This window comes from Cinclus cinclus, chromosome 11, assembly GCF_963662255.1.
Source record: "Cinclus cinclus chromosome 11, bCinCin1.1, whole genome shotgun sequence".
Lineage (NCBI taxonomy): Eukaryota > Metazoa > Chordata > Aves > Passeriformes > Cinclidae > Cinclus > Cinclus cinclus.
Genome location: NC_085056.1, coordinates 19,126,618 through 19,145,078, shown reverse-complemented (window position 1 = coordinate 19,145,078; position 18,461 = coordinate 19,126,618). Strand labels below are relative to the sequence as shown.

General features: G+C 46.7%; 1 protein-coding gene across 1 annotated transcript; it reads right to left on the bottom strand.

Annotated features, from left to right (window-relative positions):
* Positions 1–344: 344 nt before the first annotated feature.
* On the bottom strand, positions 345–3,406 carry RRAD (RRAD, Ras related glycolysis inhibitor and calcium channel regulator). The gene is made up of 4 exons (XM_062500126.1): positions 3,073–3,406; positions 2,847–2,920; positions 2,125–2,329; positions 345–622 (listed from the first exon to the last, which is right to left on the bottom strand). Exons 1-4 carry the CDS (start codon positions 3,404–3,406, stop codon positions 345–347), a joined length of 891 nt encoding a protein of 296 aa, XP_062356110.1.
* Positions 3,407–18,461: the final 15,055 nt, after the last annotated feature.

The following is an 18,461-nucleotide window of genomic DNA, read 5'->3' as shown; positions in this document are numbered from 1 at the left end:
TAAGTTTTGCTCTGCAAACGAGACAAGTCTATGGTGATATTAATCCTTTCTTATCTTTGCATCTCTGGCATCCACAAGACAAGAAGATATAGAACATACGTACACATGGGCATGTCAAGCCTCATATTTCAAGTTAGTTCATTTACTTGCACACACTGAAACTTAAACCATTTATCAATGAAGCACTGTAGTGTAACTTCCAGCCTTGCTTGAGCACCTTAAGGCATTAACAAGAGTCTCAACGGAAAAGTCAGGGCTGTTATCACCAGGAGGATCATCTAGACTTCTCTGAGCAGGCAGGTGATGTTCATCCCGTGTGCAACACCTGCCCTTGCTGAAAGCTCCTATAGCACAGACAAGTCGTGGCAAGACTTTGATTTTGCTTTGAAAGCCATCTTCTTATTGTTCTTTGCCACGATTCTGCCGAGGAACCGCTTGGCCTTTTTGCTGATGCTCTCCCTCCTCTTGGTGTTGGCCATCCTGCGGGCGTTGTCCTCCTTGCTGTCCTTGCGCAGCCGGATCTGCCGCACGATGCCCTCGAACAGATCCTTCACGTTGTGGTGCAGAGCAGCTGAGGTCTCGATGAACTTGCAGTCGAACACCACAGCACAGGCCCGGCCCTCTGCATGGAAACACAAAAAGGAAGGTGAGTGGAGATGGGCCCTGTCACATACACTGTCAGAAAAACAAAACAAAAACTGGCTCTAAGGAAGGGAAGTGCCTTCAATGCCATGAAAGAGCTTTACTGCAAAATAGGAAAACCCAAATTTGTTCTCATGGTTTTGCCCCCTTAGTCGTCTTGTTTTTGTTGTGCTATGGTCAGAAATTTCATTTGATCAATGGAAATGAATACATGGCAGCAACAGTCCTTCAGCCAGACTGTTCCAGTACTGTTTTAGAGTTAAAGCTGGTTTAGAAGAGGCCCTTGGAAGGATGCTTGCTGTTTCATTGGGGAACAGTGTGAGGTACAGAAAGAAATGGGGTCTATTCTGGAAGCTATTGAGCAATTCTGCACCTCTGCCTTGCTGTAACAAGTGAGTTTTCCACACCAATAGGAGTGGAGCTGACCATAAGGTCAAGTCATTGAACACATCAGTAGAGGTCACAAAGTTGTGCACCATTGAATCTGACCAGGGCTGAATCTGAAATACAAGATGTTTGATGTTCAATATTCTGGACATAACCACTTAACCCTGGAACATGCTGCAGCACAAATTTCCACAGTCAGCTGTGGCAAATAGGGGCAGAGTTGTAAACCTGAGGAATGTACAGATGTTGGAATTTGGACAGGTCAACCATGCCCTGCCCCAGCCCAAAAAAGTAATCTCCTGATGAACTCCAGTCAAATCTCTTTGCAGGAATTTAACACTGGGACCGTGGTAAAACAGATAGGGAGAGACTATTCATCATCAAGGCACCAATATTTCAGAGTATCCTTTCCAGTGGAAAAAAAAAACAAAACACACACACAAAAAAAAAAAAAACCCAAAACAAAACAAAGCCCAGCCAAAGAAAAAGCCTCACAAAGTGTTTAAGCAAGCAGAATCAAGACTGGTGTTGGCAGTGGTTCCTGTGCTCCAGGTACCTAAATGCCAGCTGGAATTGGATGAGAGAATTCCCACAGATCACAGCTGGAGAAGATACACAAAAGGACACTTGAGTTGTGTGAGACTGGTCCCACCAGCTCAGCTCAAGTGTGATGGAGTCACCTCCAGCAGCAAGGGTTGCACAGGCTGTATGGGATCCCCTTTTCTGGGCTCTGTGACATGGCACTGTGTCCCTCAAAGAGCAGACTGTCACATCCCCAGCCCAGCAAGTGCTGCTGCACACGTACCCTACAATTAAAGCCTAGCCTTAGCAGTCCTGTGCTGAAGCCACAGCTCTGATGCATTTTCCTCTCACGCTGCAGCTCAGAGCTCTGCACAGCAACACTTCTCCCACAACCATCCCCAGAGTTTTCAGTGGTACCAAGCCCTTCAGCACAAAGCAGCCGGCTCCACTTCCCCAGTGATCCTCAGATCACACGTTTTTCTACATCAAAGCCAGACCAATCCCACTGGCCATGATCCTGCATAGCCTTTGCTTCTACTTTAGACAGCACCTGTAAAATTCAGTGTCTCTTACCATCAACTGAGACCTCCCGGGACCTGACCAGGTCACTTTTATTTCCCACAAGGATAATAGGAATGTCCTCTGTCTGTCTTGCTCTTCTCAGCTGGATTCTGAGCTCAGAAGCCTTTTCAAAACTAACTTTGTCTGTCACTGAGTATACAATAATATAGGCATCTCCCATTTTCATGCAGTGGTTCTGGAGCCATTGGCTGTCATCCTGAAACAACAGACAAGAAACAGATTAATTGTGCTGAAAAATCAATCAACTCTGAGTGATGATCTGTTACTCTAAGCACCATAAAGATTCTTTTCTTAGCTTTATTATAAAAAGTCAGTAAAAGTAAGCCTACCTCCCCAAAATTTCAAAGACTTCGTTATTTAAAATACAAAACAAAAGAAGTTTCTCTTGTTTCCAGAAATAATAAAGATAACATCAGGTTTACACCGATCAGATTGACAAACTCTAATTTTACAGTAATTCCCTAGGCTGCTCATGTATGATACTGATTACTCAAATCATTAAGAGAGTCTCACTCAGCTCTATCCAGGGTTTTAAACTGCCTGCCTAGCTACAAGAAATTAATTGTAGAGAGAACAAAAGGGAGAATGAATTTTTTAATGTCACTTATCTGATTGAACAAATAGGCATAGTGGTTCCATTTATACTCTTTTCCTTCAAAGAGAACTACAGACTAAGCCATAAAGCAAAAGCACGAGGAAAGAGCTGTAAGTACCTGCTCCCATATATCAAACACCACGAGAGACGCTTCTTCTCCATCAACTATGATTGATCCGTCGTACGTATTTCCTGCGGAAAATTTAAAAAAAAAATAATTTTTAAAAAAGTTCAGCCGAGGAAGTTATTCTCCCACATCCCTGCCGGTGGCCTGGGAGGGGATAGCCGTAGGGAAGGCTCCGAGCCGGGGACCCCCGGCCCCTCCGAGCCCGCCGTGCCCTCACCGGCCTCCTCCGCGTCCGCGCAGTCCTCCACGCCGCCGAAGATGCGCGCCAGGCTGGTCTTGCCGACGCCGTGCTCGCCCAGCAGGATCACCTTGTAGAGGCTGCCCTCGGAGTCGCTGCCCGAGGAGATGACGGAGTCGGACGAGTCGGAGGCCCAGCTCTGGCGGTGCTCGCCGCCGGGGCTGTACGAGGTGCAGCGCACCAAGCCCGACAGCTCCTCGGGCGGCAGCGGCCGCAGGTCGCGCTCGTCCACGGGCATGCTGCGGCGGTGCAGGTGCTGCTGGGCGGCGAACGGCGTGCTGCCGCGCCGCTTGTCCCCGCGGTTCAGAGTCATGGGCTGCGGGCAGGACACGGCACGGCTGTCAGCCCGGGCTGCGGGCACGGCACGGCACGGCACGGCACGGCAGTCAGCCCGGGCTGCGGGCACGGCACGGCACGGCACGGCACGGCACGGCTGTCAGCCCGGGCTGCGGGCACGGCACGGCACGGCACGGCAGTCAGCCCGGGCTGCGGGCACGGCACGGCACGGCACGGCAGTCAGCCCGGGCTGCGGGCACGGCACGGCACGGCAGTCAGCCCGGGCTGCGGGCACGGCACGGCACGGCACGGCACGGCACGGCTGTCAGCCCGGGCTGCGGGCACGGCACGGCACGGCACGGCAGTCAGCCCGGGCTGCGGGCACGGCACGGCACGGCACGGCACGGCTGTCAGCCCGGGCTGTGGGCACGGCACGGCACGGCACGGCAGTCAGCCCGGGCTGTGGGCACGGCACGGCACGGCACGGCACGGCTGTCAGCCCGGGCTGCGGGCACGGCGGGACCAGCAGCACCCGCACGGCCCCAGCCCCGCAGCCGCTCTTACCTCGGGGCGCGGAGCGAGGGATCGGTGAGGGATCGGTGAGGGATCGGTGAGGGATCGGTGAGGGATCGGTGAGGGATCGGTGAGGGATCGGTGAGGGATCGGTGAGGGATCGGTGAGGGATCGGTGAGGGATTCCCCAGCGGAGCTCCCCGAGCGCTGCTGCCGCCACCGCGCCCCGCGCCGCTCTTTATGCTGCGGCGGAGGCGCGGGTCCGTCCCTCCCCGCCGTGACGCTCGGCGGGCGCTCCGCCAGCGCATCCTCGGCAGCGCCGCCGCCCCCGCGGGCTCCGAGCGCTGTGCGGGGGCGGCGGCGGCGCGGGGAGCCCGGCGGGAGGCGGGAGTCCCCCGGGGGTGGGGGAGGCACGATCTGCTCCGTTCCGCTCCGACCCGCTCCGACCCGACCCGACCCGACCCGATCCGATCCGATCCGATCCGATCCGCTCCTCTCCGCTCCGCTGTCAGCGCGGGGGTCCCGCCGGGCGGCGAGCGCCGGGGGAGGCGGGGGCCGGCCCTGGAGCGCGGCTGTGCGAGCTGTGCGAGCTGTGCGAGCTGTGCGAGCCGTGCGGCTGCCGGCCCTGCCCTCCCGATGCCCCCGCTGCGGTGCCCGCAGCTTTAGCTGCGTGTGTCGCTTGTCTCTCCTCCCAGCCAGCGTGGGAGCGCACAGAGCGCGCAGGGAGCATCCCCGGAGTTGGGGCGCACTGCTGGCGTGTACGGCAGCGTTAGGAAATATCTGCACTTTTTGCATGCCCCGTTAGAAAATACCTGCGCTCTTCGCATGCCCTGTGCTGGCTTTCCCCAGCGCTCGGGAGCAGCGGCCGTGCCGGGGGGCGCAGGCACACACGGTGGGGTGAGCGCTTTGGGAGGCCAACATTAAATACAAAGGTCAAATTGTCCTCTCGCTTTCACCTGAGCAGCAGAGCGAGACAGTGAAAATCTTATCTCATGAGTGGCACAGTCATTCGCATGTGATCGGGTGAGGAAAGGACTCGGCAGATAGCTATACTTGTCTCCTGCAAGGCTCACCCAGCGCCCTGCACAGTTTGTTGTTTACCTAGCAACCGAAACATGTCAGACATTGTACGGCCAAAATAGCCCCGGCCCCTGCTCCCGAAAGATTACAGCCCGAGCAGAGCGGGAAAATCCCTGTGACTCTGGACATGGACGGCTGCCATAAAATTCGTGTCAGTTTTGGGGTTTCCAAATCAGCGGCAGAAACAAGGTTAAAGAAGGCCAGACGTAGGCAGGTGATGGAAACGAAGTTAGAGATGTAGCGAATAAAGTAAGGGAAAGAAAACTCAGTGGGATTGGGCTAAATGGGTGAATATTCTGTTATTTTCAGGAGCTAATTATAATTCTCCAGTCCACGCTTTTGTGGTGGTTTTGGCAGCTTAGCACTGATAAACTGGAGTTGGGAGTGTTAATGTGGTAGGTAAAGATCACTGAGGGCTTGCAGCAAGTTGTCCATGTCTCACAAAACATGCCTTGCCAGTTTAAATAGTCCGAGTTTGGTGGCAAAATGTGCGTGCTTCAGCTAACTGCACTGAGTTAGAAACCTCTGGCTAGCATTTGGAACCATATGTTAAATAAATTATGGTTAGCATTGGAACTACACTGGTTACTTTACTTGGATAAACTGGAATCTGCCAAACTGTCTTGATAGTTCTGAATTCGTAGGCAATTAATTATGTAAATACACTTCTATATACAGTTGGTCTTCAGCTGACTTCCTTAAAATTTGGGGTTTTTCTGCCCAACATTGTCACCTGAAACTATTCTCAGGGAGGTTTTACGTCTTTTGCCTCCGACTTTGCTGCATGCCTTTACTGTGTGTCAGGGTCACACTTTAGAAGTTGATATAGGAAGTGTGGTATTTTTAATTATTTTCTGCATGAAAAAAGAGAAATCTGGACACAACAGAACCAAAGAGACAGTGCCACTTCTGTGCCACACAGAGCATTATTGGACTGGAAACACACTGAAAATGGGGATTTCATTGACACAACTTAAAGAAGCTCTATTTTATTCCAAGCCTTTTGTTGATGAGAATTATAGATGTTTTAATCATGTAAATGTGAGACCACTTGCTAGCCAAAAACTATCAGGAAAGGTATATGTCAACGTGATGAATAAAAACTTTGATAGAACAATGTTTCAGCAGGAAAAGGGACTGAAAATAAAATTATACCCAGTAGAAATCATACAGGAAATCCAGGACTCCATGGCAAACACCGGGGTATTTTGCCAGCACCAAGGCACAAGTAATGAATTAACAGTTATAGAATACCACCATGGTCACAGGATCCTGCTCAGGACCTGGCACTGGCTTCTTTGAGTGTCCTTTACTGGAAAGTGAGATGGCCTTGGATTGTGCTCGTTCCTGGAGGGAAGAGCAGCACGGTGCCAAGGCTGTTCCTGCTCCCCTCTGCCCAGGGGATCACTGGGGTCACCAGCTGGGTCACCTCCTTTGCTCTTAATAGATCCAGCTATTTTGTGAAGCTGGAAGGAATTAGCTGATAATTCAGGTTAATCACTTGAGAAACATAACATATTTCTTCACATAGCATGTAGTGCTGTTTGCTGGTAATTATTGCTGTATTTTTCCTATTTGCTGGTAATTATTGCAATTCTTGTATTTTCATGTATACCTTGCTATGGCACCCATTGCTTTCAGTGGGGTGCACATGAGTCCACAGGCTTCAAATGGTGATCTTCCAGTTTCTTCAAAGGACTTTAGGATCATCTCCTTCCCACCTGCCTTCCATTTCCACTTCAGTGTGACCAGGCTTCTAACAGACACATGAACTGTCATTTATTTCTACTTAAGAGAGACTTTCATGCCTTGCTTTTCTACCCTTGTTTTCTATTGTTCTAGCTTCTACTTTTCTCTAAAAAAAAGGATTACATTTTTTCAGTTTAATTTCATCTTTTCATGATTTAAATTTTCTTCATTTCATATACTTCCCACTAATGGTGCCTTTCTTTGCGTTTCAATGTTGTAGTACACCCAGTTTCTTTTTTTCTGTTATCTCTTTTCTGCTTTATTCTTTCTCTGTTTCTTTTCCCTCTCACTTTTTCTTAAGGTTTTGAGAAGTGCCAGTGTTGATTTCTAGTGCACTCTCTCGGCCTGAGTACGTTTCATCATCTGGAAAATGTAAAATATTCAGTTTGATCCTGTTTTTCCAGTTATGTATTCCTGGGGTAACAAAGCCAAAGGAATTCCTTTATTCTCTGCTAGGTGCAGAGGATATTTCTTTGTCTAAATGACAAGCACAAACTTTGCAGGGGGTGTAGTGATAAACAGGGTTAAACTAAACTAAACTAAACCAAACCGAGAATGTAAAACCTAACACCCTCCCCTTTGCATTTTCAGCTTAAAAAGGAAAAATTTGGGGGTTGTATGGACTCGATGTGATTCTTCCTTATTGGTGTTTGTTCTAGGTCAAATGCCATATCATACATAGCATTTATATTTTTTACATCAAATTAATATTATTACTGAATTCCAGTTTTTGGGGTTGCTGCTGTCTTACATCAAAACTGTTTCACATCTCATTAGGAATAATAGGAATATTTTGAATAGTCCAAAGGCTGGATTAGAAGCAGTGAGGTTTGGGGGTCAGAATTGCTCTCAGTGTGGCTCCACACTAAAGCTGTGGGTTTCTCTCCTCCTTACTTTTCAACTCATCTGCACGGCTCAAGTCTAATCAATCAGCCATTATGTGGGTGAAATTATTTCTATACAAATGGTAGAGATACCCACAAAGGTCTGTTCTTGCCAAGTTATATGAAGCATTACTCCTGCAGAAGCATGAGCCTGGCTACCTCCCAAATACCTGGATTGAGAAAGAGTTAGCAGCATTTATTATTATTTTTATTGTAGAACTGACACAGGCCACTGGGAGAAGAGGCAGAGGCAGCAGCATGACATATGTCAGGGTTTTAACCTAAGAGAGATAGAGGTACAGGGAAATTAAAAACTTTTTTTCCCCCTAATCTTACAGAAAGTAGGATATAGTGTAAATACAATCTCAAGTTTTCCTTACCATCACCCTTAAAATCACATATTAGCGTGAGCTGAACAGCCCTGGGCTAAGTGGTTCAGTTTGTATCAGACCTTTTCACACGAGGCATGTTTATATTCCATTGTCTTGCAGTTAATGGATGGGGTAAAAGCAAGGGACTCTTTGAGCAATACAATAACCAGCAGAGGTGGAGCTTTCAGCCCTGCACCAGCTCCTCTGTGGGAAGGTGACAAATGTCACATCCATGCTGACCCTGCCAAGGATGGTGCCGCGGGAAGGCAGCACACCCTGTGGCCAAGGGGCCAAGCTTTCCCTCATAATTACTCTTGGATTTAATTACAGGTAATATTTTAAATGAGTAGTGGTAGCCATGAATTGGGGCTGAAACAATAATGTGAGAAATATGAGCTTTGGAGGCAATAGAAATCGATACAGCTTAGAAAGCTCACACAGAATGCCAAGGGGGAAATGCAAGCAGAAACCCAACTAAATCCATTGTTATAGCTACAAAACTAATAAGCCTTTCATGGCTGCTGTGCTTCCTCTCAGCTCCAGACCAGAAATTCTGAAAGGCACTGCAGGAAAATGCAGAACTGTTTGTGTTTTCAGGTAAAGAATGATAAAATAGGCACATTTTAAGTCCGTGGCTCATAGTGTAAAGCAAAGGCCTGTCTTTCTTAAACTCATGGAAAGGAGTGCAAAAAATAACTTGGGACGAGAGTAACTGGAAAAGTGGTTCATCTTTCAGCTGCTCTGAATTTCTCAGCGCTTTGAGTAAGCTACAAAACTTCCAGTACGAGATAAGCTGATGACGAGTGGAACCAGGTGAATCATGGCTCCAGAAAAAAGGAATTGCACAAGGGGCAGATCCAATTTCATTGTGCCCACGGAGTTCCTCCCCTTCTTTTCCACAGACTGTTAGTAAAATACTAATACGTGTTGGGGTGTACTTGGGGAAAGCATTCTGTCATAGTTTAACTTCAAATTTCCTCTCAATTTTAGTTTTTCAGTTGTGAATTTCTTTCTCACCGGGGCAGAAACTGCTCGTGGCAGCCTGGCTATGGGAAGCAGAGTTTGGGTGCTCAGATCCCCTTTGGACTCCCAGCACGTCCTGGAGGTGGTCAGCTGTTTGCCCCTATTGCATTTCAACTTCGGAGTAAAAGCAGAACATGACCTAAGATATTTCCATAACTGTTTTCTTTAATCACCCCCAATTCCTCTTTTTCAGAATTAAACCTGTCATAGCCAATGTGTGTGACATACATCATCCCTCCGTGACTGGACTGCTAAATATCCTCTTAAAATTCCTGCAGGATGTATTCTCCTTGGGGATTTCAGAGCCCCTTCATGAGAAATAGCTGGAATTCAGAGACCATGAAAAGGTTTCTGAATTTACAGACAGTTGGTTTAGGCAGTGGGCAGAGTAAGTGGCTGTCTGTCTTACTAAGGATTACGTAGTGCTAAGGAAGCAAACTGAGAATGGAAGATTTATTGTTTACCAGCAATTTAGCTCTTGGCAAGAGGAATGAGTCTATTTACAATAACAAATTAAAGGAGCCATCCTGGGTCAGACTCAGCTTACAGCCAGTTTACAGCAGCTGCTGGAGCAGATATCTGAAGAAGACTGGGCAATAAGAACATGATAAACACAATTAAAACTCCACACACACAAACACCAGAGGCTCTTGATGAAGGATTTTTCTGCATATTTTTCTAATTGTTTTTTAACACATGGAAATTTTCAATACCCTGTACCACCACCATTTACTGTTTGGTGAAGCAGAAAATAAGATTTTCCTCATGTCTCCTTCACATATGCAGTGATTTTATAGCTTTCTGCAGTAGTTTTCTCTTGTGGCTTAGGAACCTGGAGTTCCTCACTCCATGTATAAACATGCATCCCTACTTGCCCTTCTCTATCTTTACTAATACATCTTTTTAAACATTAGGGGAGAGAAACTACAGATTAGTAACACGGTTTGTTCAAACTGCATGTTCCTGTGGACCTTCACTGTGGATAATGAGGCTTTCTGCTATCTTTGTTAATCCCAAGAATTCCTAGCATCTGTTTATGCTGTCAACTGGGCACTGAGTAACATTTTTGCAGACCTAGTTCCATTTTGAGGAGCTAAGCATTTAAAAGGCAGGAAATTGGGTAGAAAACATCCTAAAGCCACCCTTGCAAACCCACAGAACTGATTTCTCCATACACCTGCAGGACAGTCTTCAAAAGTTGCCTGTTAGCAGCTCCGAAAATCTGAATAAAGTTGCCATAATGCAGCTATTTCCATGAAAATGACAGGTGAAGAAGGAAAAGTGTCCCTGGATGGAAAACTTGTACTAGGAGTAGCCCTGTGACCCTCAGAGGAAACACCCAAGAGGCTTCCAGCATTCAGAGCCACATGGATGCATTGCTGGGGTAAGGACACAGGACAGAAACACAACTTAAAATGTTTATGGCAAAGTGAAACTTCAGCTGTGCTGCCCTCTTCTGTGTACCAGATAAGAAAAAAAAAAGGACAATGAACACTTAATGTGTCTTTTTTTTTTACACAATGTGTCTTCAGTTCTGTGTTCAACTTCCCATTTGCAAGGCTGAGAATCACTGCACATTACTGAGGCTCTGGGTGGGGACCAGTGGGGACAGAATCAAACAGAGCTGCCCTTCTGCTTTAGGTGACAAAGCTTGTTCTTGTCTCCCCTGAGAGGAAACTCCATTTTCCTTACATTGCAAGAAATGAAACCTTGAAGCAGGGACAAAAGCTCACAGTCACAGGGGAGACTTAGGAATTTGAATTGGAAAAGTTTTGTAGTTCTTCATAAGCCAGGGCAGAATTTATGGTGTCTTTTCCTGTGATGAGTGGAATGATCCATGTAAAGTGTGTGGGAATTTGGATGTTAGAGATGTTATCATCTCCTCCAGGAGAAACTCAGACTTTGTCCAGTTGGCATGTGCTGCGTTTGGCAAATTCCATATTTGCATCATAGCAGTAAAAGGAATCTCTGCTTCTTTTGAATATCACATTTCCTGCTTTGCCTCTGCTGCTATACAAGACATTCTGGTAAAAACCTTCAAAATTCTAATTGTAGCATTATATTATCCTTTTTTCCCCCAATTTTAAATTGTCAAATTTCTTTCTGATTCTATTATTGAGAAATTATGTAATTATTATAATTGTAATATGCTTCATTATCCATCACTCTCTCAAAAAAAAAATAGAAAATGGTCAGTATTTAGGCTCATGATTAAATACAGAGAATAAGCACGAGCCTAGACTAAGGTATGAGAATGGTATGAAGTGTGTTTCTTATATAAAGGGGTTTATAGGCAGTAGACTTGAAAAATGTTATATTGTGAAAGCAAATGCAGATCTTGAAAGCCAGCCTTAACTAGATAAATTTGAATTTGCACTCCAGTGCTAGAATTCTGCCAGTTCTAAAGACAAAACTGCAAAATCATGATGGGTGTCAAGGACACCCTACACCCAAACCAGTTACAGTGAAGCAGGCAAGAAATAAAATTATTTCGCCGTTCATCTTCCCAGAGGCAAATCCCCACATTTAGGGAATTGCAGCACACTAGAGTCTTCAGTGAGGCTTTCACCTCACCTCACCTCACTTCACTGGGGCATCCTGAGCTGCCCATCACGCTGGGAAAGTCACAGGGAGTTGTTGCTCTGCTCTCAATCTCCGCACGTCTCATGCATGAAGAGTTCCCTTTTGACAGGCACATTACAATGTAAACCTCTGGGCTTCAGGCACTTCATTTCGCAAGTCATCAAAGCTACTTATATTCAGTGAAAGACTCGGTGATCATCCCATTCTCTGGTGCTAATGGAATTCAGCACATAGTTGCTTTTCATGGCATTTTCCCACCTAACAGTTTTGGAAATGAGATCAGAATCAGGCTTCAACATTCTTTTCCCTCCTCTACGCTTACTCACAGCAGTAATTAATGTGAACCGGGCAAACGTTTACTTGGCATCAGACTCTCACATCAAAAACATCGTGTGTCAGTCAGTCACTGCCTGCTCATGTACCCCGGGCCGTGGGGTGAAATGGTCTTTATTCAACAATTAATGTCAGAAAAGAACATGACATACACAGTAAATTGCTTTGCTGCAAAGCCTTTCTTTCACACTCACCCCTTTCTTTCATATCTTTACAAGGGTTATAAATTTGCATCACTCCTCTTTTCAAGCACACCAACTCCACCAGAAGAATCTACAGCCTTCTAAGGTAACAGCAGTATGTAGCTAGGCAACTAAAAAGAATATAGTATTTTTCAGGAAGGAGGATTTTTTCTAGATGATCTCATACAGATGCAGTGCTTTTTTTGCCATATAAGAAAAAAATGATTCATTGGAGAAATGAGTCTGTCATCCTGGCACCATCAAAGCATGCTGATGTATGGGCTTCCCTTGATCAGCTGTGACAGCAAACAACAATGCATTCTATACTGATATGATTTATTTCTCAATATCTATTACATATTTGCGAGAGTTTTCTACAAAGACCAAAGCCACAAACGGAATGCTTCAATAATTATCAAGTCAGCCAAAGTAAATTGCATCTCAGTTCAGCTGAAGCTGTATCAGTTTAAAACAAAAACAAACAAAAAAAAAGGTTGGGGGGTTTATGAATGGAAAAGACATCCTGTTGTAAGAATAGTCCATCACTTTATGCAGGGACAGAGCTGCTGCGGACGGTATACACTGATTTTTTGCTCGTGAAGGGATTTGGTGAAGGCCAAACGGAAAAGCCGATATGATCCAGCAGGATCATGCCTTGGAGCCCGGGATCAGAGCGACGAGCTCGGCAAAAGGGGCGGGCAGAGGCGCCCGGGCGGTGTCTGTGACTCAGGGCTGTCCGTGCCCTGCAGGAGCCCCGGGGCAGGGGGGACCCGATCCCGGCTGAGAGCGCAGCTCCATCTGCCGGGACCCATCCCTGTCCCCATTTCCCCACATTCCCTGGTCTCCATCTGCCGGGACCCATCCCTGTCCCCATTTCCCCACATTCCCTGGTCTCCATCTGCCGGGACCCATCCCTGTCCCCATTTCCCCACATTCCCTGGTCTCCATCTGCCGGGACCCATCCCTGTCCCCATTTCCCCACATTCCCTGGTCTCCATCTGCCGGGACCCATCCCTGTCCCCATTTCCCCACATTCCCTGGTCTCCATCTGCCGGGACCCATCCCTGTCTCCATTTCCCCACATTCCCTGGTCTCCATCTGCCGGGACCCATCCCTGTCCCCATTTCCCCACATTCCCTGGTCTCCATCTGCCGGGACCCATCCCTGTCCCCATTTCCCCACATTCCCTGGTCTCTATCTGCTGGGACCCATCCCTGTCCCCATTTCCCCACATTCCCTGGTCTCTATCTGCTGGGACCCATCCCTGTCCCCATTTCCCCACATTCCCTGGTCTCCATCTGCCGGGACCCATCCCTGTCTCCATTTCCCCACATTCCCTGGTCTCTATCTGCTGGGACCCATCCCTGTCCCCATGTGGAAGCAGGGATTGCCCAGTGAGTCCGGAGAGAAGACACAATTCCTTTGTAGCCTGAGAAAGTCTCGAGCAGATTTTAAGAAGCTGAAGCCCACAGGGCAGCAGAATGCCAGAGCAAGGTGCACCAGCTTCATAACACTCCCGGGAAAATTCCTGCACTTTTAAGGATTAGCAGAATATATTGCAAGGGCTAATCTAATATGATGCATTCATTACCTGATGGGTACAGAATTTGCATCTAAGCTATGGTGTTTACTTATTCAGCCATAAAATGCAGAAAACCAGTTAATTGTGTGACTTGGTAACTGCACAAGTTCTTCTCCTGTGCAGCCACCTGCTCAAACTACAGACAAATTGAACTGTGTGCACCCAAATATGCACTTAAAGGAAGATAGTTATGACTGAAATTAAAGTTGATACAATGTTTACTATTTCTTTGAAAAAATAAATTCACTGTCTTGTTTTACTAGGAATGGCACAGTAGTGTCCTTACAAAGAAAGATAAATGTAACAAAACTTTACTTCTATGTGAAAGATGTTAAGATGAAAGATGTTCTCAGGATCAGACCCAAAATGGTAAGTGGAAATGGGAAGAAATTTTTCAATAACAGGTCCTGTTTCAGGCTCCTAGTCAATTTTGTCATTAGTAAGAAGCATTATTAAAGTGGAATTTGACAGGCTCTTTACAATGTTGACTTATGTTTCAAAAAACCCAGTGCATAAATGAGTTATGAAAATAAGTCAGTACAAATCTGAAGAGAAACAATTTATGTGACTCAGTCCTAATTATTTTCTTTCCACCTAAAAAGCAAATGTTTGGCTGTTTGTTTTTTTCTTTAAATTTGGCTGCAATGTTACTGAAACCATTTTCTGATTTTCAAGAATAAAATCATAGTTTTGTTGTATTAAAACTGTTAGGGAAAAATAATAGAATCTGCTGGCATTGATTTATTTTTTTCTGCAAGCATTTCAGATTATGTCAATGATTTGTTACTTTGTAAGGGAAATAAAAAGTATTTTTCTGCTTAGATACCTCTTCATAATCCTTAGGCAGAGCATGTGCCAGCTGGTCCATTAGAAAAGTGTAGAAATCAAGCTTCCAGGGGTCCCAGGGTTAAGCAAGTTCCTGAGGACCTCCTGAGGTTATTTCAGTCAAAGCCACGTGTGCCACATGTGATGGGAACTCAGATGCAACTAATTTGGGTAGATTAGGGGAAAAAGTGCTATAATAAACCATTATCTCCAAATTACACCAAAATAACAGGGAGGATCAGCTCAGAAGAGTTAGGCAGTGATGCCTGGCCAGTTGCTTGGGTCCTGCTCGGCTCAGCAAGGACACAGCTGTGCCCAAACCCTTTGGTCACTGCACTTAGAGCTGACCAGTGGGCCAGAGCTCTTTGACAACCTGAAATGTAGGGTTTATGGGTAGAGTGGTCGTCCTGCTCCCCGTGCTGTGTGTGACCCACCTGCAGTGAGGCAGCAGTGCCCTGCAGCAGCACAGGCACTCCGGGATGTGTCCCAGCCCAGCAGGGAGGGCACAGGGGAAACTCCCCTCCAGGAGCAGCTCGCAGGGAAGGAGAGCAGAGGGCAAGGAGGGCTTCAGCATGAGGTGATGGGAGCTCACTATGTCCCTGCCACCAGAAAGACAAAGCCTCCAGCAGAGGAGACATTGTAATTATGTTGAGATGGACTGGGCTAGCACCACTGCCAGTCCTTTATCAGAAAACTTCTCACGCCTTCTTTCCATGTTCTTCTTTATGACAGCTCTGACTCCTTCCCCCATAGGCAGCTCCACACAGCACTGACTTCTCCTCTCCTCTCCTCCTAAACCCAAACCTGTCCCTTTCCCAGCCACCTAACCCTGTCTGTCCCTCACACAGCATCTCCTTACCTTGTCTGTGCCTTGCACCACCACGCGTCCCTCGCTCCTCACAGCACGGCCAGCACACTCCAGCCCAAAGTGCAGCAGGCTCTCCAGCCCAAACTGCAATTGCAGCTGGAGTGGCCAGCTAAGCCACTCTCTTGTAGCACCCAAACTCATTGGGCAGGCACTGATGTTTCCAGTCCTCAGTAATCAGTACAGCTGTAATTCACTGGGAGAGACTGGACTGTCTGGACTATCCTTTCAACCTGTCTTCCCACAAGGAGAAGCTCCATGTGAGGGCAGTGGCAGCACAGGGACGTGTGGCAGAACCTGGCACAGCCCTGCCATTTCTCTCTTCCCAAAGATCCCTGGCAGCAACTGCTCCTCATTCCCAGGACATATTTTTTCCACAGATCTAGTGGAAATTAATTTCTGGCCTGTTTTCTCCCTCCCATTCTGCTCTGGAAGCTGAGATACAGCAGGAACCAGGACCTGCCTTAGCTCCTGTTCAAGAACCTTGCTGTCTGAAGGATGCAAGGGCTGCAATGAGGTGCTGCAAGGCAACAAACTCATGAGACAACTGGCAAGAGACCCTGAGCAGTGGCAGAATGAAACCGGGAGAGGAGGGCTTCATCCATCCAAAGAACCAGGATGTTTTTATCACTGCAGACAGTGCTGTTTGCTTAGATCCACAAAAGAAAAGTTAAGGAATGAACATTACCTGTGTGTGGCAGGATGCAAAAGCCCTTTAGAAGTAGGACATAAAATAATAAATGTATGAGTTGATAATAAGGGATAGATAAAGAGGCCACAGAGTGCGACAGAATGTTCTATGCAGCTGCTGAAGTGTTGGACAAAATGAGGGCTTTCTGCTATTTGTGCATTTTGTGGAAATGCCCTGTATTTTTAGCATTTTGTGGAATGAAAATTTTATGTGCTATTAAATGTTCCTGGCAAATGGCTGTGAGACCAGCAAACTTAAACACACCTCAACTTTCCCTGCTTTGGTTTTCTTTCCTGTTACTTAGTAACATCAGAGAGATCTCACTACAAACTTTTCTTTTGCGTTTGGAAAAACGTTGATGCTGCCATTTCTTCAGTCTGTATTTATGCCAAACAGTGCATTTGGTAAAGGCAGGGAAAGTGGTCCGGTTCTCTGCTTGACAGGCCAAAGGGAAATGCTTTTAACAGCTATAAAAAAAACCCAAAAACAATTGTAAAACACTGAGTTTATAGATCAAAGCTCCAGATTTATCAGAGCCCTCTTACTGACGCAGACACATCACTCTCAAGCATGGCCAGAATACTGAAATAGCTTTTATTAATTAACATTTCCAGTGTGTGGCACACACTGCTCCACCCCAGGGCCACAAGAAGTAATGCCATGCGAGGGTGAAGCCCTTCCATGGACAGTTCAGCTGCATCCTTGGACACAAAACTGCTGAGCTGCTTCTCTGCCACTGCTGAACCTGAGGCATGCAGGAGCTGCAGCAGGTGCAGATGCTGGGACCAGCAGCAGGGACACTGTGGGAGCAGTGGGGGGATCCTGCCCCCACCCCGAGGTGCTGCCATGGTCTGGGGCTCAAACACACTCCAGAGCAGGGTACTGCAGGGTCAGCACAGACAGTTGCCCTGGGAGCACCCCTGGGACTGGGGAATGGCATCCAGCTGCTCTGGGAGCACCCTGGGAATGGGCAATGCCATTCAGGCACCCCTGGAAGACTCTGCCCAAAGCTCAGGAATGTGAAGCAGATGTCTACTCCCAGTATTTTTCCTGGATTTGATTTGTTTGTGTTCAACACAGTTACTCCAAAGGGTCATAGTTTCTCATTTCTCTCTATTACAAAACATTCCACAGGGGTATCATATTGGAATAATAAACGTCTGAAAAGAAGTATTTCTAACAAATTAGTATTTTCATCCCCCACTTTGTCCCCATACAACAGGAACCAGCTAATGGTCATCAAAAGCAGGATGGAAGGTCTTCACCAGAACTAGTGGTACATCATCAGCAAGTTACAGAGCTGTAGGAGCCTGGACAGGAGAGGCTGGGGCCTTCAGCAAAGTCACTGTGGTTGCTTCTATCACAAATACAACACCCACATCACTTCAACAAACACACCAGATATAAAGTAATCAGATTCTCCATCCCTAAGTAGCAGAAGTCAGACCTCTTGTCTGAAAACCCCCAGCAGATTCCCCTTACTGAAAATTCATCCCCCAACTATTAACTACAAACATAAACCATCAAACACATTCTGTTGCTTCTCTCACAAGGTAAATGGTACAAAGGCATCCCCAGGGCTGCTGTGCACAGCGTGCTTCACGAGGCAGGTGCCAACACCCCAATAAATTATTTAACACTAATATTATGTAGTGGTGAAAGCCAAGCAGAGAGCTTCAGTAAAGCACCATTTACTGATCCTTTCTCTGTTTGGAGAGAAGGGGAAGCAATCTGTTGACAGCTTAGTCATCCTCCTGTACTCCCCCGGCATATACATGCAATTCTTTCTTCCCCAAAATCTAGGGACAAAATTTGTTTTCTTTTAAAATGCCACCAAAAACCCGAAAACAAAATTAAACCAACCACAAGTGGTGCCCAGGAGCTGCCTGCATACATTACCATAGCTGGAGTTTTATCTGTGGTGCAAATGTTGGCAATGTCAGAACTAATCAGTGCAGTGATTTAACAGGAAGCAGAGGAAAGCTGGGTCATTCTGTTCCTTGCCCAATATTACATAAATACTGTCTTTATTTGCAGTTTCATTCATACATCCCAGCAGTGCTGCCCATTCAAAGGATGCTGAGCCAAGTGAGCAGGCTGATGCTGCTGCAGAGTTGGCTTCTGTAGCCCTGTGCAGACAGGAAGGCTCAGTTCTGAAATGGGAAAGTCTGGATTTGTTTCTCTCCTGCTTTGCTGTGCGACTTTGGATGTCACACTTGGAGCACTGGACTGGACTGCCAGGCTGAGCTTTTCACAGTCCATAAGCTTCACCCTTTTCAGACAGCATCTGAGACCCTCCCAGAGAAAATGCTACTGGAGTACAAAGCACTACCATCAAACTGGTGAGCACAACCTATATTTTCAAATATTTTCAAACCTTTATTTCTTACTTTCCAGATAAGTGATGGCAAA

Bases quoted from the DNA above. Each gene is read 5' to 3' on its own strand.
- RRAD (XM_062500126.1), bottom strand. From the start codon at position 3,406: ATGACTCTGAACCGCGGGGACAAGCGGCGCGGCAGCACGCCGTTCGCC. The intron at 2,921-3,072 runs GTGAGGGCACGG...AATTTTCCGCAG, and splicing joins CGCGGACGCGGAGGAGGCCG to GAAATACGTACGACGGATCA. The intron at 2,330-2,846 runs GTACTTACAGCT...CTGTTGTTTCAG, and splicing joins TGTTTGATATATGGGAGCAG to GATGACAGCCAATGGCTCCA.